Source organism: Microcebus murinus, chromosome 9, assembly GCF_040939455.1.
Source record: "Microcebus murinus isolate Inina chromosome 9, M.murinus_Inina_mat1.0, whole genome shotgun sequence".
NCBI classification, from domain to species: Eukaryota; Metazoa; Chordata; class Mammalia; order Primates; family Cheirogaleidae; genus Microcebus; species Microcebus murinus.
Window position 1 is genome coordinate 14,055,142 of NC_134112.1, and position 20,308 is coordinate 14,075,449.

At 37.6% G+C, this 20,308-nt stretch overlaps 2 protein-coding genes and 1 non-coding gene across 5 annotated transcripts in view; 1 reads left to right on the forward strand and 2 right to left on the reverse strand.

The window, feature by feature from the left end:
- Nucleotides 1–1,593, reverse strand: part of SUGCT (succinyl-CoA:glutarate-CoA transferase) — a 684,028-nt gene extending 682,435 nt beyond the window's left edge. For all 3 annotated transcript variants that reach the window (XM_076006291.1, XM_076006292.1, XM_012752259.3), the window contains exon 1: nt 1,441–1,593. In XM_076006291.1, the coding sequence (XP_075862406.1) occupies nt 1,441–1,540 (100 nt within the window). In that variant the 5' untranslated portion in view covers nt 1,541–1,593. The remainder of the gene's footprint in view (nt 1–1,440) is intronic.
- Nucleotides 1,594–1,667: 74 nt separating this feature from the next.
- On the forward strand, nt 1,668–3,930 carry MPLKIP (M-phase specific PLK1 interacting protein). Its single transcript, XM_012752272.3, has 2 exons — nt 1,668–2,351; nt 3,419–3,930. Exons 1-2 carry the CDS (start codon nt 2,013–2,015, stop codon nt 3,617–3,619), a joined length of 540 nt encoding a protein of 179 aa, XP_012607726.2. The 5' UTR covers nt 1,668–2,012; the 3' UTR covers nt 3,620–3,930.
- Nucleotides 3,931–14,239: 10,309 nt separating this feature from the next.
- Nucleotides 14,240–14,301, reverse strand: LOC142873177 (U7 small nuclear RNA). The gene has a single exon (XR_012921220.1). It is a non-coding gene; the product is annotated as a U7 small nuclear RNA (small nuclear RNA).
- Between the last annotated feature and the right edge of the window lie 6,007 nt (nt 14,302–20,308).

Genomic DNA, 20,308 nt, shown 5'->3' on the forward strand with positions numbered 1-20,308 from the left:
AGCTTAATATCCGTAATCTCAGCACTTTAGGAGGCTGAGGTGGGAAGATCACTTGAGGCCAGGAGTTTGAGGTTACAGTGAGCTATGATCACACCACTGCACTCCAGCCTGGGCAACAGAGTGAGACCCTGTCTCTAAAAAATAGATAAATAAAATATTTTTAAAAGTACAAATTTGAAAATAAAGGTAATTTTGGTCCCCATCACCCTCACCCTTCTCCACCCTCCCCCAAATCGACTGCTTGATCTAAAAGGTGAAAATCACTGACCTATATGATTATATGATTCATTCTTTCATTCAATACATATTTGAATAGCCAATTACCAGGCATTAAGTTAAGCACCAAAGACAATGTCCAGAAAGGTGAATTTTTGGCCAGGGCTGAACTACTGCATACATTATAATAAAGTGGGCCTTCAGGCCTTAATGGTATCACTAAGTCTTGCAGGCATTATCCTGCCTTGATGGACTCTACAACTTGCGTCTACAGGATTAAAGAAACATGGTGAATAAATTCCCCTAGAATAAACAAACAAAAAAAAGCCCTGTGTTTTTCTCTCCATTCATCAAAGAGGATAAACGCCGAGAAGATACCACACTCTTCAGGTTGGTAGGTCACATAACATGTCAAAGAGATGAGAGTGAGGAGTAGCAGCTACAAGAGGGTGCACAGACTGAATGAAAAGCACACATCCAGGCTACCCAACAGGCTATGATTTGATGCATCTTGAAGTGCTTTAGGATTCTGTGTCCTACAAGTTGATTTCAAGAGCCACAGTGGATTACCATTCCCACATCCTGAGGGAGTAAAGAGAGTTCTGTAAAAATGTAGTACATCTAAATTTCATCCTCTAAATAAAATTCTGGGACAGGCGTGTTTCATTATGAGGTGTCATTCTTGAACTATCATAATTTTCTCTGTGACTAAAAGTTTGTGAAACAATCAGGATTTTAAGAGTTCTGGACACATTCTGCTCTTTTTGAAAATCCGCATCTCTGCCTCCTAACCAGCTTCCACTTAACAAGAACTGCACGGAAAGGGGTAAAGTCCGGCATTTGCCAGCATAGCCTTCCCCCTAAAATTGTTCAAAGCTGCAGGCTACAGTCCTTTCTGAAATGCGGCTGGCGTACATTTTTAAAGCTATTTAAACTTGCCAGACGAGAGGGCAGGGGTACAGGACCCCGCAGCGGAGAGCCCTTGGCCCCGGCGCCGGGCAGCGCGACCCCCGGCCGCGGAAGAGCCGGGAGAGGCCGGCCACACGGCCACACGGCCACACGGCCACACCGTCGCAGAGCGAGGGGGCGGGAAAGGCCAAAGGGCGAGCTACGCGGACAGCAGACTTCATGAGAGCGCGCGCTGGCGCTCGCCTCAGGGTGCCCCCACGAGGAAAGCCGGGGCTGGGCTCCCTTTCGTCACGCAGACCGAATCTCGGAGGGTACCTGACTGCGGGTGGCTTGTCCACAGCCCCCTCCCGCCACCCCGGCAGGAGAGGAGGCCGGTTCTCCGCAGAGCCGCCACCCTCGCCAGGGTCGCCAGCATCGCGCGCCTGTCAGCTAGCCTCGGTCCGGTGTGAGGGGCAAACCCAGCGCGGCGCCACCCGCAGCCACCAGGGGCGCCCGCGAACACCTCAGATCCCGTCCCCGCCCCCAATGGGCGGAGCGGAGCGCCCCTAGGGTCACGTCAGCCGTGGAGCCGACATCTCGTCTTTCCGTCCGACCCAGAGCAGCCAGACTGGAAAGGTCGTTGCTGGGGTAGTGTTCGACCTTTCCCTTATTCTTGTTCTTCTTCCTTCCTTCACTTAAATCCACTCAATCTCTCTAACCTACTTCAGTAACCCATTTATTCCGCCGCTCCTTGCGGAACATTTGTGACGCCGGAACCAATGTGCCATATGGCGCCGGCGGCCGGAGGACTGTTTTAGTAAAGGACTACCAGTTCTCTGTGAAGGGTCGGTCGGTAACAGTTCCGGTGGGAGAAGGCGGCATTGAGACCTTTGATTTCGGCTCCTGATATGCAGCGACAGAATTTTCGGCCCCCAACTCCTCCTTGCCCCGGCCCGGGTGTAGGAGGTTGGGGTAGCGGGAACAGCTTCCGGGGTACCCCAGGCGGAGGCGGACCACGGCCGCCCTCCCCTCGGGACGGGTACGGGAGTCCGCACCACACGCCGCCGTACGGGCCGTGGTCTAGGCCCTACGGGAGCAGCCACTCTCCGAGACACAGCGGCAGCTTCCCGGGGGGCCGGTTCGGGTCTCCGTCCCCTGGCGGCTACCCTGGCTCCTACTCCAAGTCCCCCGCGGGGTCCCAGCAGCATTTCGGCTACTCCCCAGGGCAGCAGCAGACCCACCCCCAGGTAATAATAGCCAGCGTTTGCCGAGCTCTTACTGTATGGCAGGCATGGTACTAATATTCCCTTTATGTGGATTATTTTGTTTAATCCTCTATGAGGTGAGATGCTACTGTTAGCCCTATTTTGCAGACGAGTAAACTGAGGCTTAGAGAAGTTAAGTAACTTTCTGAAGATTAGCCTAAAAAAGTACCGGAAGCATACGTTCTGTTCTAGAGCTTTTAACCAGTGCACTGCCACTCACAGATTTTTCTAAGTCTCCATTTCCTCTTCTTTGCCAGGGAGGGGCCTTGCCAATTTGTTCTCAGTAAATTATTCTGAGCCCCTGGGCTCTGAAGGGGGAAAAAAGTGAATGAGTCCCCAGGATAGTGCTTATCTAGGTTAAAGGCTGGTGCCATCTTTCTACAGCAATCACCTGTTTTCTTTTTCTTTTTATTCTTGCCTTTATCTTTTTTTCGAGCTACATTGGTTTCTGCTCCAAGTTCTCTCAAGGGAAAATCGGTGGTAGTAGAAGTTTCCCATTTCTCACAGTGACAGTGAATACAAGAGACATGGGAGTATTTCTGGTGTGTCTAGGATTACTGTGGTTTACGACTTACATCTGCTCAGTGGTTTTCCAACTTTGTGTATTCTAAACCATCACCACTGCCTTTGAGCCAGGGGCTAAAAAGAGTAAGGAAAATTTTCATAAGATATAGAAACTTTACAATTGTTCTCCTGAAAAAAGTGGAAATGTAGAGGGAAAATTGAATATAAATTTATTTCACCACTACTTGATTTCATCACCACTTGTATTTAATAACTGCAAAGTTACTACATTAGAAACCTAAAAGTATTTGTGATGACAATGGTCATGGAATTAGTAATAAATAAGTATACTAAATTGATTTAAATACTCTTTTAAAAACAAAAACACTAGATTAAAAGAAAGCATGGACTTTGCAATTGAGCATATTTAGGTTCACGTCACAACTTTTAACTAGGAATGTGATCCCCACTAGCCTTTATTTAAAGGAAAAAGTACCAGTTATCTCTACTAAATGTTTTTTTAACTGATGGTTTTTTTTCTAAAGGGTTCTCCAAGGACATCTACACCATTTGGATCAGGGCGTGGTAGAGAAAAAAGAATGTCTAATGAGTTGGAAAGTTATTTTAAGCCTTCAATGCTTGAAGACCCTTGGGCTGGCCTAGAACCAGTATCTGTAGTGGATATAAGCCAACAATACAGCAATACCCAAACATTCACAGGCAAAAAAGGAAGATACTTTTGTTAACATTTCTGAAATTCAACTGGAAGCTTCATGTGTCAGGAACATCTTGGACAAAACTTGTATTAATAAGTTGAACCCAAAGATGATGACTCTGATTTATTAATTAGGGCCTTTTTGGTATTTTTTTAAATCATATCAAGGATTATTGATTAATTAGAGAAGAAGGTAGTTTTGCAGTATTTAGCTCTCTAGAAGTGCCTATCACATTTTAGAAGATTTACAGTTTCCATATTTAACATTCCTTGTTATGTAATGGACATTTGTCTTTTAATGTTTTTCCAATGTTTTAAAATAAAACATTTTGTCTTTCTAGCTATATTGTGGTTTTGTGGTATGATAAAAAAAAAGCAGAACAATTAAAATAATGTTTTGTAATCACTTAGAAGTCATAGGTAAATGTTTTACAAACTAGTTTTGAAAGTGAAATAGATAAACTATTCTTTGAGCAGTAGATCTGTATGTGTTCATGTAATGGAAAGTTATAATTCATATTCATCATAACCATTGTCTACATGCATATTTTATCTAATACTTCTGTAAAAACACATTAAAACTTGAAGTCCCAGAAACTCACGCATAAGTTTATGCTCATTTAACTGGAAAAGGTAGGGATAGACCATGAATAGCTAGATCAAAATTCTGTCTGAATTTCTCTACTCTTTATCTGTCAGCATTGTGGAGTCATTTTCTCTTGAGGCCAAAGAAGATGGCAACCAGCAGTCTCAAATCACTTCCATTACCAAAAGGACATCTCTCAACTCCGTCAATCCCAGAGAAGACAGATTGACCATTCTTAGATTATGTTTTTGTGTTCTTGAAACAATTAAATGTGACCAAAGCAGTGAGACCTAATTAGCTTGAATTATGAACCCACATCCTATAATGAGACAGAGTTCTTTGATCTTTAGCCTCACTAGGGTTACCTGGAATAGAAAATTGGTTTTCCAAAGGGAGGGATGATATATATACACATACAGTAATTGAGAAAAATATGAAAAAACTTTCTCACCAACTAACTATGTAAACAAAATCTTATACAATGCAAACTCTAGATATCTTGAGATCACAGAACTAAGATAGAGCCAGTTAAAATTTTGTTTCAGGCCGGGCGTGGTGGCTCACGCCTGTAATCCTAGCACTTTGGGAGGCCAAGGCGGGCGGATTGCTCAAGGTCAGGAGTTCGAAACCAGCCTGAGCCAGACCCCGTCTCTACCAAAAATAGAAATAAATTAATTGACCAACTAAAAATATATATACAAAAAATTAGCCGGGCCTGGTGGTGCATGCCTGTAGTCCCAGCTACTCGGGAGGCTGAGGCAGTAGGATCGCTGAGCCCCGGAGTTTGAGGTTGCTGTGAGCCAGGCTGACGCCATGGCACTCACTCTAGCCTGGGCAACAAAGTGAGACTCTGTCTCAAAAAAAAAAAAAAAAAAATTTTGTTTCAGTATTTTCAGAAATACCTAAAAATGAAATGGTCATACCACCTATTTGAGCCATACCCAGTTCTATCTATTCATTCAATTTCTCACAGAGGCAAAGAAGAAAATAAGAATGGAAGGATTTTAGATTAACAAAAACTCCATGACAGGCAGGATTTTGGAAATTCTGTTTCTACCAGTTACTACCTAGACAAGTTCACTTCTCTATGCCTCAATTTTCTCATATGTAAAATGAGGAAATTAATAGTACCTGTGTCAGAGAGGTATTGTGTTTGAGGATTAAATGGGTTTATATGTGTGAAACTCATAGGCCAGGGCCTGGCACATAATAAGCACTCAATAAGTGATAGCTATTACTCTCTGTCTCATTTACCCCTATGTCTAGTTTCAGAATAGTGCCTGCAAAATAGTAGGTACTTAATAAATATTTGATTAATGAATACTAGAAATTTTGTTATAACTACTGTATTGCTCTGCCTACTCTCCTGTATATAAAAGATAACTTAGTAATTTTTCCCCAGTATTTTAACAGAAAAGCCCTTATTCCCTAACAGCTTGTCTTCCCAGATGTGTTGAGGTCATGCTATATGATGAAAATATCTTTGGGAAATAGCACTTGGAAGTAATTATTAAGGCATCTCTTAGAGATCATTGGGTTATTGGCAAAGATGAAAAAGAAAGTTAGGATTTTGTGCCAGTGTATTCATATCATATTTGGAGGACATTCAAATTTCAACTCTTCTAATGGTTTATGTACATTTTATTTCACTGTAAGTATATAATATGAAACAAAGGTAAAATTTCTTTCTTGCTAAGTTTATCAGCATCTACTTCCAGAGATCTAGCTTTTTTTGACTTTTAAGAGAAAACATTTTTTGTCCTCAGGAAAGGTACATAAACTATTGATAGTATATTCAGTTTTCAAAATTCTGTAGCATTAATAATCTGGTTTGTTTCTATTCTTTTTTTTTTTAGCTGAATGAAAGGAATTGACTCTTTAAAATGGAAAGTGATTGCTTTTTAGTGTTCCAGAATACATTTTTACCTCCAAAGAAATGCTGTATAACTTTTTTGAAAAATTTATAGTTAAGTATACATCTTAAAAACTCAAGGTAATTAAAGAACAGTATTATAGTCAATAGTAGGGTCTTCACACAAGGGATCCATACTCCAGGGAGTATTCAGCTTTCCAAGGGACATGCAGGCATATGTAGTTTTAAGGGAATATAAATTTAGATCTTTGATTACTGTGAACTCTTTGTTAATATTGATCTACTGAGGAACATGTCCTTGATCAAGGGATCATGCCAATTCTCCTTTTCCCTTCTGCCTTTTCATACTCACCTTTCTCTCATTTTACAAAAGAAACTTTTGGCAAGTTATATTGTATAAAAATGATCCCAACGATATTTCAAGTCTCACAGACTCTTCCAGAACCTTGCCACTATCTCCATCAAGATGTGGAGTTATGTCCCTTCCCTTTGAACCTGAGCAGACTTTTATGACGGTCCTAATTAAGGGAGCATGGTAGTAGTTAATGTATTTTAATTATAGGTGAAGTGTGGCATTAGAAATGGGTTATATTGATTGGCCCATGCGGAGACGTTAAAAATTCAGGTGTATCATCAAGTTAGGAGATAAGAATGATGACAGTGTTTGTTTAATGGCCTTGCCTTTTTTGTCTCCTATTATTTTTTATCTCCTATTTTTGTCTCCTGACTATTTAAAAAGCCATTTCTCCTGTGGGTGAATTGTGTAAAAGGAAAGCAAAGAGCATGAATATAACATGAAGGGGGGCCAGGCGCGGTGGCTCACGCCTGTAATCCTAGCTCTCTAGGAGGCCAAGGCGGGAGGATCACTTTGGGTCAGTTCGAAACCAGCCTGAGCAAGAGCAATACTCCATCTCTACCAGAAATAGAAAGAAATTAATTGGCCAACTAAAAAAATATATAGAAAAAATTAGCCAGGCATGGTGGCACATGCCTGTAGTCCCAGCTACTCAGGAGGCTGAGGCAGAAGGATTGCTTGAGCCCAGGAGTTTGAGATTGCTGTGAGCTAGGCTGATGCCACAGCACTCTAGCCCAGGTGATAGAGTGAGGCTGTGTCTCAAAAAATAAATAAATATATATATATATATATAACATGAAGGGAAAGGCACCTCATTTTTAGGCAACAAGTAAATGGTAAGGCTCTTTGCCTCTTCAAAGAATTAGAATATTCAAGGTATAAATGCATGATTAATTTTGGTGAATCTGCTGTGAAGCAAGCTTTATATTTCTACCATTCCCAATGACAACCTGATGAACATGTTCTAATTCCTGTCTCATTGTCTCAGCGTAATTTGCATGATTTCAAAGAAGTTAAAAGTTCCATATTTACTTCTGGCATACTAAAATTACAACTTCAAATTAAAAGAAGGTGTTTTAGAGATAAGTTGATGGTTTTATATTTTCTGGAACATTTTTCAGATTCTTAGGAGAAACAGTTTCATTAACCTTTGCCAGTATATTCTTAGGTTTTATAAATCCATATTAATTGTTATGTGTAGGCCAAAGTCTCCCGTTATTGTAACTCAACCATTTCTCTGCCTTTTTTTTTTTCTTTGTGATTAGGGTATCCTTAGATCTCTGCTTCTTTTATTCCCATTATGTACTTCAATTTAAATTAACAGAAATATATTGTGGTATTTTACTGTAAATAAGACTAATACTCATCCATATACCTTGTATAAGCCCTGAACTTACTAGTGACTTATTTTATCTTCCTTTTTTGCTCTTCATTTCCAGTTTATCATCTAAGATGCTGTTGCTAAAAGATTCACTATTCTCTTATATGCCATGTAGTAAAAACACTGACAGTTAAACTGTGATATGTCATTGATTATAAGATGCATCTTAATTCCAGAGATGTTAAAAAATATGTCTTAGTTTGATGAACATATATGTAGGTATAGGAATAAATGTTCCCAAAATGTAGTCTAGGACATAGTACATTTAACTAGAAAATCACCTTTACTTAATTAGGGTTAATTCTTCTCAGATACTTATATTCTGTTCTAGTTCATAAAAGCATTGTTATTTTTCTGTCATAAAATTTCTAATCTATATATAAATAATAATCTTCAAGAAATCTGTAAAATTTCCAATTTTATGGTTATGTTTTTACTCAGTTTTGCCTAACTTTAAGCTCTGTAAGCAAGATGACTCTTAAGTGAAAGAGTTATAGAAAAGTCTCAGTAAAAGCTTTTTGGCTAACTTCCCAAGGAATTGAGAAGGAACATGACTTGAACAATAGGCCTTCAGTGGGAGTGGGCCTTCTTTGCTTTCAACAAAACTAAAGAAGACTTAAATTCTCAATAAATGATCATAAAAATAATTTGATGATATATTAGTTTGTGACTTTTGACACATAAATTGCAAAGAGTTCAAGAATTGAGTGGCATCACTGTAACAAAATTCTATCCCTTTTTATTTATCTGTATGACTGAGTTTTCTTAACATTTTTCTATACTTAAAAGGTAGTAATGGCTGGGAGCGGTGGCTCACACCTGTAATCCTAGCACTCTGGGAGGCCAAGGCAGGAGGATCGTTTGAGCTTAGTGTTTACTCAGAAGGACAAAGATTCATTCTTACAACATTAGATTTGTGTTTAGTGTCCTGCAAGGATTTTTACCTGTGAACATGATATTGTAGAAAAGTAAACTTTGAAAAATACTTGTGCATAATGTACATAAAAATTTTTTGTTAGAGTGTTTGTATAATAGGCTGAATTAGCTCACTTTGTGATAATAACCAGCTGACCATGACCTTATTGTGTTTATAATTAACTCAGCATAACAATATTGTTAATCCTCACACTGAATAAAGGTATCTGAAAGCCTTTATCCTTGAAAAAATTATTTTTGTATATAAAATAAGAATTAAAACACATGAGTTACTGTATTCTACAGTATATAATCTAGCGAAATGTTTACACTTGTATTTGTGCACAGAGGCATAGTCAGTAATGTTCTTTACAGTTATGTTTTTACGATCAAGAGATTGTCAGTAATCTAAATGACTGTCCATATGAGAAAGGATAAATTGTATATTTGCACACTGTAATAGAGTCTAGCAGTCAAATGAATTGGAACCACTTGATACAACATAAATCTAAAAATCATAATTCTGTGCAAACAAAAGCCAAAGCAAAGCTTATGTGATATTCTTTACATAAATTTAAAAGCCTGCAAAATAATGTACTGTTTATAAATGTATAAATACAAGGTAATAGTGTAAAAACATGAATGAAAGTAACAAATATTATAGCCATGATAGTAATTATTTGGGGATGGGTTTGGGAAGAAGATACAAGCTTCAAATGAATTTGGAGTGGGTATGTATTTCAAGCCATCCAAATTTGGAAAATGTTAATATTTATTAAAGCTGGCTGTGGGGTACACGTGTATTTGTTTTATTTTCTCTCTTTTGAAATATTTTATAACAAAAAATTTACTCTGACCTAACTCATTCTATAATGCCAAATCTATCACCCTAATACCAAAGTCAGACAGACATTATAAGAAAGGAAAACTATACACCAGTATCTCTCATAAACATTGGATGCAAAAACCCTCAACTACAGGTAGAATCCAGCAATCTATGAAAGAAATTATGTACCATGGCCAAGTAGTATTTATTCTAGGTAGGTAAAGCTGACTCAGCATTCAAAAATCAATTAATGTAATCTATCACATCAACAGACTAAAGAAGAAAAATCATATCCTTTCAGTAGATACACAAAAGGCATTTGACAAAGTCCAGTACCCACTGATGATTAAAACTCTCAGTAAGCTAGTCACAGAAGGGAACTTCCGCAACTTGTTTTAAAAAAAAAAAATCTTACAGTAAGAAACTACATGCTTTCCAACTAAGATCAGAAACAAGGCCAAGATGTCCTTACCACTCCTATTAAAACATCATAGCACTATTTAACATGGAAGTGCTCACTAATACAATAAGACAAGAAAAGGAAATAAAGGGTATAGATATTGGGAAGGAAGAAATGAAACTTCATGATGGCATGATTGTGTACGTAGAAAATCACAAAGAATCTAAAAACCAAAAAACTTCTTGAACTAATAAGGAATTACGGTTGAAGGATACAAGGTCAATACACAAAGTTACTTGCTTTTGTATATACCAGCAATGAACAATTGGGATTTGAAATTTAAAGCCCCATACCATTTACATTAGCACCAAAAACAAAAAAGATGCTTGGATATAAATCTAACAATATAAACAAAACTTACATGAAGAAAAAGTACAAAACTGGTGAAAGAAGTCAAAGAAGATGTAAATAAATGGAGATATTCCATGTACATGGATAAGAAGACTCAATATTATCAAGATGTTGGTTCTTCCCAACTTGATTTATAGATTCAATGCATTCCCAATCAAAATTTTAGCAACTTATTTTGTAGATATAGACAAATTGATTCTAAAGTTTAATTGTAAAGGCAAAAGACCCAGGATAGCCAACACAGTATTGAATGAGAAGAACAGATTTGGAGCATTTACACTACCACACTTTATGATTTCCTTATTATAAAGCTACAGTAACCAAGACAATATGACATTGGCAAAAGAATAAGCAACTGTCCACAGAACAGAATAGGGAGACCAAAAATAGACTTACACAAATATAGTCCACAGATCTTTGATCAAGGAGCAAAGGCAATTGAATGGAGAAAGGATAGTCTTTTCATCAAATGATGTAGAAACTACTGGACATCCACATGCAAAAAGTGATTCTAAACACAGACCTTACAACTTTCACAAAAACTATCAAATGGATCATAGACTAAACATAAAATGCAAACCTATAAAAGAAGATGACATAGAAAATCTGAATGACCTTGGGTTTGTCAGTGACTTTTTAGATACAATGCTATAAGCCTTGATGCGTGAAAGAAAAAGATTAAGTTGGACTGTATTAAAATTAAAAATTTCTACTCTGCAAGAGGCACTTAGGATAATGAAAAGACAAGCCTCAGACTGGGAGAAAATATTGCAAAATGAGATAACTATATACCTATTACAATGGCAAAAATCCAAAACACTGGCAATAACAAATGCTGGCAAAGATGTAAAGCTACAGAAACTCACTTGTTGCAGGTAGGAATGCAAAATGTTACGGCCAGTTTTAAAGATGGTTTGGCAGTTTCTTGCTAAATTAAATGTACTCTTACCATATTACCCAGCAGTCACAATCCTTGATGTTTACCCAAATGAGTTGAAAATTTATGTCCTCCCAAAGACCTGCACACAAATGTTTATATTAGCTTCATTAATAACTGCCAAAACTTGTGAGCAACCACCATGTCCTTCAGTAGATGAATGGGTTAACAAACTGTGGTACATCGAGACAATGGAATGTGATCCAAGAATAAAAAGAAATGAGGTATCAAGCCATGGAAAGTCATGAAGGAACCTCAACCAGTCCGAAAAGACTACATGCTGTATGATTCCAACTAGGTGACATGGAAAAGACAAAACTATAGAGACAATAAAAAAGATCACTGATTGCCAGAAATTGGGAGGAGGGAGGGATGAATAAATGGAGCACAGGGAATTTTTAGGGCAGTGAAATTATTCTTCAGGATACTGTAATTGTGGGCGCAAACCTATTGCCACCCCTCAAAAAAAAAAAAAAACCTATCATCCAAATCCATAAAATGTACAACACAAAAACTGAACCCATAGTGTAATCTGTGACTTTAGTTAATAATAATGTATCAACAATGGATCATCATTTGTAACAATTGTACCACAGTGATACAAGGTGTTAATAATAGAGGTAACTTTGGGGATTGGGGCAGGTTGAGAGGGTACATGACAACTTGCTGTACCTTCTGCTCATTTTTCTGTAAACCTAAACTGCTCAGAAAAGTAGACTATTTAAATATTTTTGGTGTGGCTTCAGTGTGGAAAACAGAATAGAGAATTGACAGTAGATTCCTGAATTGACAGTAGATTCCATATAATAACTAGGATCAGAGATGATCATGCATTGGATTAAGATAATGATGGTGGAGATGGAAATGGACCAGTTTCAGGCATAAGAAAGTAAAGCTGAAAGTGTTACTCCTACAGCTTATCTCTGTGTGAGGAAAAGAATGATTTTTCTTTGTTTTTTCTCTCAGTCCTGCTATTACCTTATATATAATCTCTAAAACATGTTTTGTCAATGCCTAGAATTAAATTATCATTGTAAGTCTTTAACCCTCTATACTTTTAAATACATTTGTAAAAAGCATTCAACACAAATTAATAAAAAGTAGTGTATAGTAGATGCTTAGATTGGCTTCAACTTCCATTTTATCTTCCTTCTATTTGGAAAGGTTGGAAAGATGATGAGGTTTTTTGTTTTTAATGTCTGACTACCTTGCACCTATGGTTCTGAATATAAATTCAGTTTTGCCAGTTAGATGCACTAGCCCAAGATTTGGGAAGCAAAAGCAAGGTAAAGGCTATCTTTGATGTGACTTCTGACTATCAGCACTGGTTAGGAGCATTGTAGTTTTCCTGTGAAGATTCCAGTATTCATTTGCCAGCTTCCTAGGTATCTCCAATTTCTTGATCTAATTGCATCTTCCCCCTTCGGGCTTTTCAGTGGCTTTTAAAGAACGTAAATGTGTGTCTTAAATCCTTTCCCATTAATATTTAAGAGTGAATTTTGTTTCATGCCTTGAACCCCAGCTTGGTAACTATATCACACAATCCATAGAGATGTAAAAAGTAAAAGTTAACTGTTATCTGTTTGGTTTTTTAATGGGAAATGAGAATTGGGAAAAGCAAAACAGATTCTTTTGATGCTGAAAGTGTTAAATACAGGCCAACTTACATTGTATCAGTGCACAATATCAATGAATGTCTGGGCCACATAGATTATCCAAGTCCTAACATGTATAATAACAAGCTTGATTTTTGATACTGAAAACTCATGGCAAAGTAATTTATTTCTCTCGCTCTCTTTTTTTTTTTCTATTTCTCTTTAAGTGAGCACATTATCTATGATAAGTATATTTGGTCAGGTTTTATGAATTCAGCACTGAAATTTCATTTCCTCTTATTTACTTTGTAATTAGAGTAAGCTTTCACCATAAGGAAGCACCAACATGCTTTTTGTTTGTTTTATTTTTTGCTACCAAATGGCCTTTAAACATATTAGATCTGTAATTTAATAACCCCAAAACAATTAAATACTACATATTTTCCCTTTGTCCTTTTAAACTGTCAATAATCAGAATTCTTGATTCTTCCTGTAGAACAGTAAACTGTAGAACAGTAAGCAGTAAACATATTGTTGAAGCATCTTCAATATTCAGCTACCAGAGAGGACCAAAGAGGCAAAATGAGAAACCACTCCTCTTGTGATCTTTTCCCTACCTCTCTTTACATGTCAAAGAATCTGAGAAAGTGTGCACTAACTTAAAACCTAATGCAAAAGTGCAGTGTTGCCAGATTTTTCTGTATTTCAGAAGACTATCAGAAATCTGGACTTCGTTTTTACATAAAAGCTCCCAATTTTAAACTAATTTTTTTCTAAAGTTTAAATCTTGTGAGTGAAACAAAACCATCTAAAATCTGAATCTCAACCCCAGGTCACTGGTTTATCACCTTTGTTCTAAATGATTAGCAGAGAATTGTCCGCTAGTATATGATTTTTATAAAGTTAGGGGGAAAAGTTGCTTTTTAAGATGGGATTAGGATCTATTCAGTAACTTACCTAAATATTCTCATAATGTATACATATAAAAGAATTCTCATTGTTGGCTGACATTCTGCATGTTAGGACAACTTTGTAATTCAACAAAGTTTATTGGGAATGAATGATCATGTTGGTTTTTTTCTGAAATGTAATTAACATTTATGCTTGAGCCCATAAAATATGTGAGGAGACTCCTGTTGAATCATAATACTATATTACAAATCCTGAATTTAAACAATGACAGATTTCATCTCAAACATTGGCACTATGCTGTAATCACTTTAAATCTATAACTTGCAAAAATGACAAAATTCAAAACTGTAGAGAAACAAAGTAAAAGTAGTTTGTACCTTACTAGAGTTTTTCTATCAAGAGCCACAAATTTTCATGCCTTTTGATCTTTCATGAAAAATTCTTTTTTTGTCTGTGGGGGGGGGGTCTTTTGGTAAGGACCAGAAAACCTGCCAGACAAATTCTAAAAGAGCTGTAACACTGAAAAATTCTTTATACTGTTATAAGTGTTTATCACTTTTAGTCATATGGCATTAATTCAAAACAAAACAAAAATAAATTTAGGGTCACAGTCTATGACTTGAATTGATGAAGTCAACTGACTAATTGAACAAGGCAAATTAAAGCTTCAACTGTTTTTGGCTTACTTATCAAACATTTTTCTCTTTATCATAGACACTTCCTGAGACAGCTTCAGTTCAATGTTTGCTATTGCTCATGATAGAAATAATATATGCTCCTAATGAAAAATTCAAATAATTCAAGAATGTGTAGAGCAGAATGTGAAACTCTCATCCAATCCAGTTTACAGATTAGATCTTTCCAAAGATTTTGATTTACATTACCAAATACTTTTTAAAAAATAGTTTCATACTACAGGTACAGTTTTGTATTACCTCATTACAGTTAACGATTTTTGTACTAATCTGGATTCTTTCAAGTTGTGAGATTCAGAAAACCTAACTTAAGTTGCCTTATATAACAAATGTCCTTTATTTTGAAAGTCCAGGCCCTGGCTGGATAAAGGAGCTTACATAATGCTATCAGTTCTTGGTTTTGCTCCCTTTTCGTTGCTTGTTCTTCTCTTTTCTGTCTTGGTCCCATTTTCCAGCAGACTTTTGCCCCATGATGATATTATAAGTTGATACAATTCCTCTTTGCAACCCCAGTAGAAAGGAGAGATTCTAGTTTCTTAGCAGTTTCACAGGTGTCTTGGAATTGTGGCTCACTGGCTCTGATTGAACCCTGAATCTGTAACTGTGACCAAGAAGGTGTGACATTGCTCGGTGGGTCAAGCCTGGGTCACTGCCATCCATAGAGGGAGAGGTGGAGTTACTGTTCCTCTGAACCACAGAGACTGAATATGGGGAAATGCATGGGTTCCCAATAGAAAGCAGAATGTTGATGACAAAAAAAGGAGCACTCTGTAAGAAAAGACATTCCATCTCCTGGCAGCCCAGTTTCCATATACAGGCCTCTTTATATACATAATGTTTTTTGCAGTTTTGTTTTGTTACTTTATATTTTGATTATTAGATTTACAGAAAAGTTGCAAAGAAAGTACAAAGAGTTCCTATATAGCCTTCACGCTTTTCCTGGCATCTTACATAACCATAGTACATTTGTCAAACTAAGAATACTAAACAAATTAAACTACCAACTTTATTTGGTTTTCATCAGTTTCTCCAATAATGACTTTTTTCTGTTCCAGGATCCAGTTCAGGATTCCACATTGCATCTAGCGTCCATATACTCTTAAAAATAGTCACACTTGACAAAATGTATTAATAACTGTCTGTCATATATGATAAAACATACTTCCTTAGGGAGACAACGCAGTGTTATTATTCAGACTGACATTCCAAAACCTCTGGATGATTTGTATTTCTCTCTTCAGGTCTACATATAATACAACTTCTCAAGGCAAATTATCACTGAATTATGCACTTACCTGATTCATTTGAATGATGGATTGTGCATACAGAATATGTAGTGGTAGAAAGAAAACCAAGTAACTACAACGGGAAAAAAAAAGAATCCTCCATTAGGAAAGGAGAGAAATGAAAGGATACAGTGGTCACTGGTTGGAACCATGTACATACAACATACCTTAATTGAAAGGAATAGCAAAGACTTCCAATCTTGGCAGTAAAGTGAATTTTTGTATTTGGTGTTTTTTTTTTTCCTCTTGTTTTTTGAGTTTACTTTTATTGTTTTCTTTTTTTAAAAGTGAATTTTTTGATCAGATAATTGTTCTGCTTCTGGTTCTCCTCTCTGAGAAAATCTCCTTTGTCATTGTCATATGTCTGTATCTCACATGGACATTGAGAAAGCTTTTTCTTTCAGGTGATTGCCTCTTTAATAACCTACTTGTTATTCTTATGAACAGTTCTTTCTTTCTGGGACTGAATTGATTTAATTTGTTTCATTTTATTCTCTTATAAGATTGTTATAATCTATTTCCAGTGACCAGTTTCCCTTCTAGTGCTTCCATTTACATTTTAATGTATATGTATACAGATTTAATTATTATTTCTTTTTTTTTTTTTGAGACAGAGTCTCTCTTTGTTGCCCAGGCTAGAGTGAGTGCCGTGGCGTCAGCCTCGCTCACAGCAACCTCAATCTCCTGAGCTCGAGCAATCCTGCTGCCTCAGCCTCCCGAGTAGCTGGGATGACAGGCACGCGCCACCATGCCCGGCTCATTTTTTTCTATATATATTGGTTGACCAATGAATTTCTTTCTATTTATAGTAGAGACGGGGTCTCGCTCTTGCTCAGGCTGGTTTCAAACTCCTGACCTTGAGCAATCTGCCCGCCTAAGCCTCCCAGAGTGCTAGGATTACAGGCGTGAGCCACCGCACCCGGCTAATTATTATTTCTTGATTAAATACTGAGCTTATCTGATGTGTCAGGCATAGTTCTTGATGCTAGGAGTAAAGAAGAACAAAACAAAAACACTCTGGCACTCATGGAGCTTGTATGGTAAAGAGCTGATGATGCAAGGGAAAGGGGTGACCTGGAGAAAAGTTTTTTGTTTGGCAAGCAGAGATTTGCTAGGAATACAGACAAGTTTATCCACAGTCACAGTAAGAGGCCTGGTGTGATGGCTCATACCTGTAATCCTAGCACTTTGGGAGGCCAAGGTAGGAGGATCTCCCAAAACCAGGAGTTTGAAACTAGCCTGGGCAACATAGTGAGACCCCATTTCTACAAAAAATTAAAAAATTAACTGAGCATGGGTGAGGCACACCTGTAGTCCCAGCTACCAGGAAGGCTGAGGCAGTTCTAAGTTACAGTGAGCTATGATCACACCACTGCACTTTAGCTTGGATGAAAGAGTAAGACACACACCCTTTAAATTAATAAATACATATAGACAGGAAAGAAGTTAGTGAAATGGGGATGGTTGCAAAAAGTGGAGGTGATGTAATAGGAGCTATGGGATTTCTTTTATCTCTGTATCTGTGAAATAATCAAAGTCATCAACTGAAAGTGAGAATGTGAAAGTGTTCACGACTGAATTGTGCCCCACAAAATTCATAGGGTGATGTCCTAACCCGTAGTACCTCAGAATGCAACTGTAATTACAGAGAAGGTCTTTTGAAAGGTAAATAAGTTAAAATGGGGTCATTAGTGTGGCCCCTAATCCAATATGACTGGTGTCCTTATAAGAAGAAGAAATTTGGACACACAGAAAGACACCAGACATGAACACACAGAGGAAAAACCATGTGAGAACCCAGCGAGAAGACAGCCATCAGCACGTCAAGGAGGCAGGCCTCAGAAGAAACCAACCCTGCTAACACCTTAACACTTCTAGCCTCCACAACTGTGAGAAAATATATTACTGTTATTTAAGTTACCTAGTCCGTGATACATTTTTATGGCAGCATAAGCAAACTGATACAAGGAGGAAGTACTAGAGTTTTGAGGAGAAAGGAATGAAGTATGAAATGATTATCTGAAAGAATGAGAGAACAAAAAGGACTAGGGAATTATGCTATATTTCATCAAATCAAAGTTGTCATTAATTGTAAGACACACTGTTATTTTAGGTACAGAAAGGAAAAACCCTGCCAATTAAACTATGACATGCCACTGTGCCCCTTGGACACATCCTCATTTCAGAGATATTAAGTGTGAAGATGTGCATGTTTTATTTTTTCTTTTCTTTTCTTTTTTTTTTTTTTTTTTTGAGACAGAGTCTCGCTTTGTCGCCCAGGCTAGAGTGAGTGCCAGCCTAGCTCACAGCAACCTCAAATTCCTGGGCTCAAGCAATCCTGCTGCCTCAGCCTCCCGAGTAGCTGGGACTACAGGCATGCGCCACCATGCCCGGCTAATTTTTTCTATATATATTAGTTAGTCAATTAAGTTCTTTCTACTTATAGTAGAGACAGGGGTCTCACTCTTGCTCAGGCTGGTTTCGAACTCCTGACCTTGAGCAGTCTGCCCACCTCGATCTCCCAGAGTGCTAGGATTACAGGCGTGAGCCACCACGCCCTGCCAAGATGTGCATGTTTTAGAATTGATGAAATACGGTAGTATAATTCTTGGGCAGCTTTAAGAGCCCACATGAGGTTGGTGATTATGAAGTAAAGTGAAGCCAGTCAGCATGCTTAAGTGTTTTTCCAGCAATGTTCAGCTGCATGGATATAGGCATAGAGTGGATTTAAACAGTATTTTGGAGTTTGAGTCTAAACAGAGTTTGAGTTTTGTCAAGTACATATGGAAAAACAAGAAAGGTGACAAGACAGTTGAAGGTGTATGCAAGAGAGTAAGGGAGCATTTGTAATGAAAAGGGTAGTTGGAGTCAGAGACCTAGACGGAGTAAGCTGTAAACTTAGGAGGAGGTTTTCAGAGTATGAGTAGTGTGCTTAACATTGATATTTGTAGGGGGATTAATGTTAGAGGTGTTATCGATGAAGTCCAAAATTATGACAAGGGCATGGGTTGCTGGATGCGGTGGATAAGATCACTGGAAAATTGGTAAAGGAACAAAGAAACTAAAGATTTGAAGGATCATCACCCAGATGTTGAAATCAAGATAGAAATCAGAGAGAATGATGGTGAACCAGGAATGATAATCTTAAATGGGTGGGTGAGGGAGGGTGAAAGGGGAAGAATAACTTCGGCGTTGGTAAACAATTGCAACAAAAAGTGGATGATATACTCTGGTGACATGAGAGTCAAAGCTGTGTAGTTTTAAGGAGGAAATCAGAGTGGTCTGAAAGTGAAAATGAGGATTAATCCTAACTAGACTCCAGGCCCAGTGGTTCAAGAGAGAGAAAACAGCCATTACTTGAGAAAGGCTGCCGGACAATCATTGACCTCAAGGAGGAGCCAGGTTTCAATCAAAGCAAGAATGCCAACGGAGCACTTAGAGAAAAGGTATCTATACAATTCCTCCAAATAGAACTATACCTTAACACATTTAGTATAGTATTCTAAGGTCAAAATTATTTTCCCTTAGACTTTGAAGAAACTTTTTTAGCATCCAATGTTAATTGGTGAAGAGTCTAATGCTAGTTTGATCCTCTTTCTTTTGTCTACAAAGAAAGAGGTTTTTGTTATTTCCTCAATATAAATAAATCCAAAGCTCTAATAAAATCCAAAATTATGGAATTTTACCTGGATGTATCCCAAGTGCGAGTCCTTTGTTATATATCTTGCGTGGCATTCCATGGACCTCTTAAATTAGAAGACTCATGTTTCTTTCAACTCTGGAAACTTTTTCTTCTAATACTTCTTCCTCCCCATTCTCTGATTTTCTGATTTCTCCTTTTAGAACCTCTATGAGATGGATAGTGGGATATCTAGGTTCTACTCTCCCTTTCTTAAATTTTCCTTTTGTATTTTTTTCCTTTTTAATTTGCAGTAGTGAATTTTAGGGAGGATCATCCCCAACATCTCTCAGCTTGCTATGTAGGCTCACTAATTCCATTTCTCTTTGCAGTGATTGGTTTGCCAGTTTGTATTATAGTTCAATTCTGACTAATGAGATGTACTTAAGAAGCAATTATTTTAACTCTATGTAGATAGTTTTGTTTGAATGTAATACCTTGAATTGCCACAACAATCTTGCTATTATGCTGAAGATGAAGCCAATACCCAGAAGAAAACAGAACCAAGAGAACTACAAAGTAGACCAGGAGTCCTGATGTACCATGTCTGAAGCCTAATCTTTTCTGAATTTGTGTGAGAAAACAAATTTCCCTCTTGCTCATGCAACTTTGAGCTGTATTTTTTATTTTCAGCAAAAACATGCTGGCCTGATACAGAACTTGGTTAAAAGGAGTTGGGTGCTTCAAGGAGCAAATCCAAAAATGTGGAATTGGCAATCGGAAGGAGGTGGAGAACTGGGCGATGTGATTTCCACTATTCCAGGCTCAGATGACCTTTGTATTTGGCAAAATTGTTATCTTATACATTGGGATAGTAACCATATACCTACAGAAATGTAGTATTAAGGGAAATGGTAGGAAAATTCAGG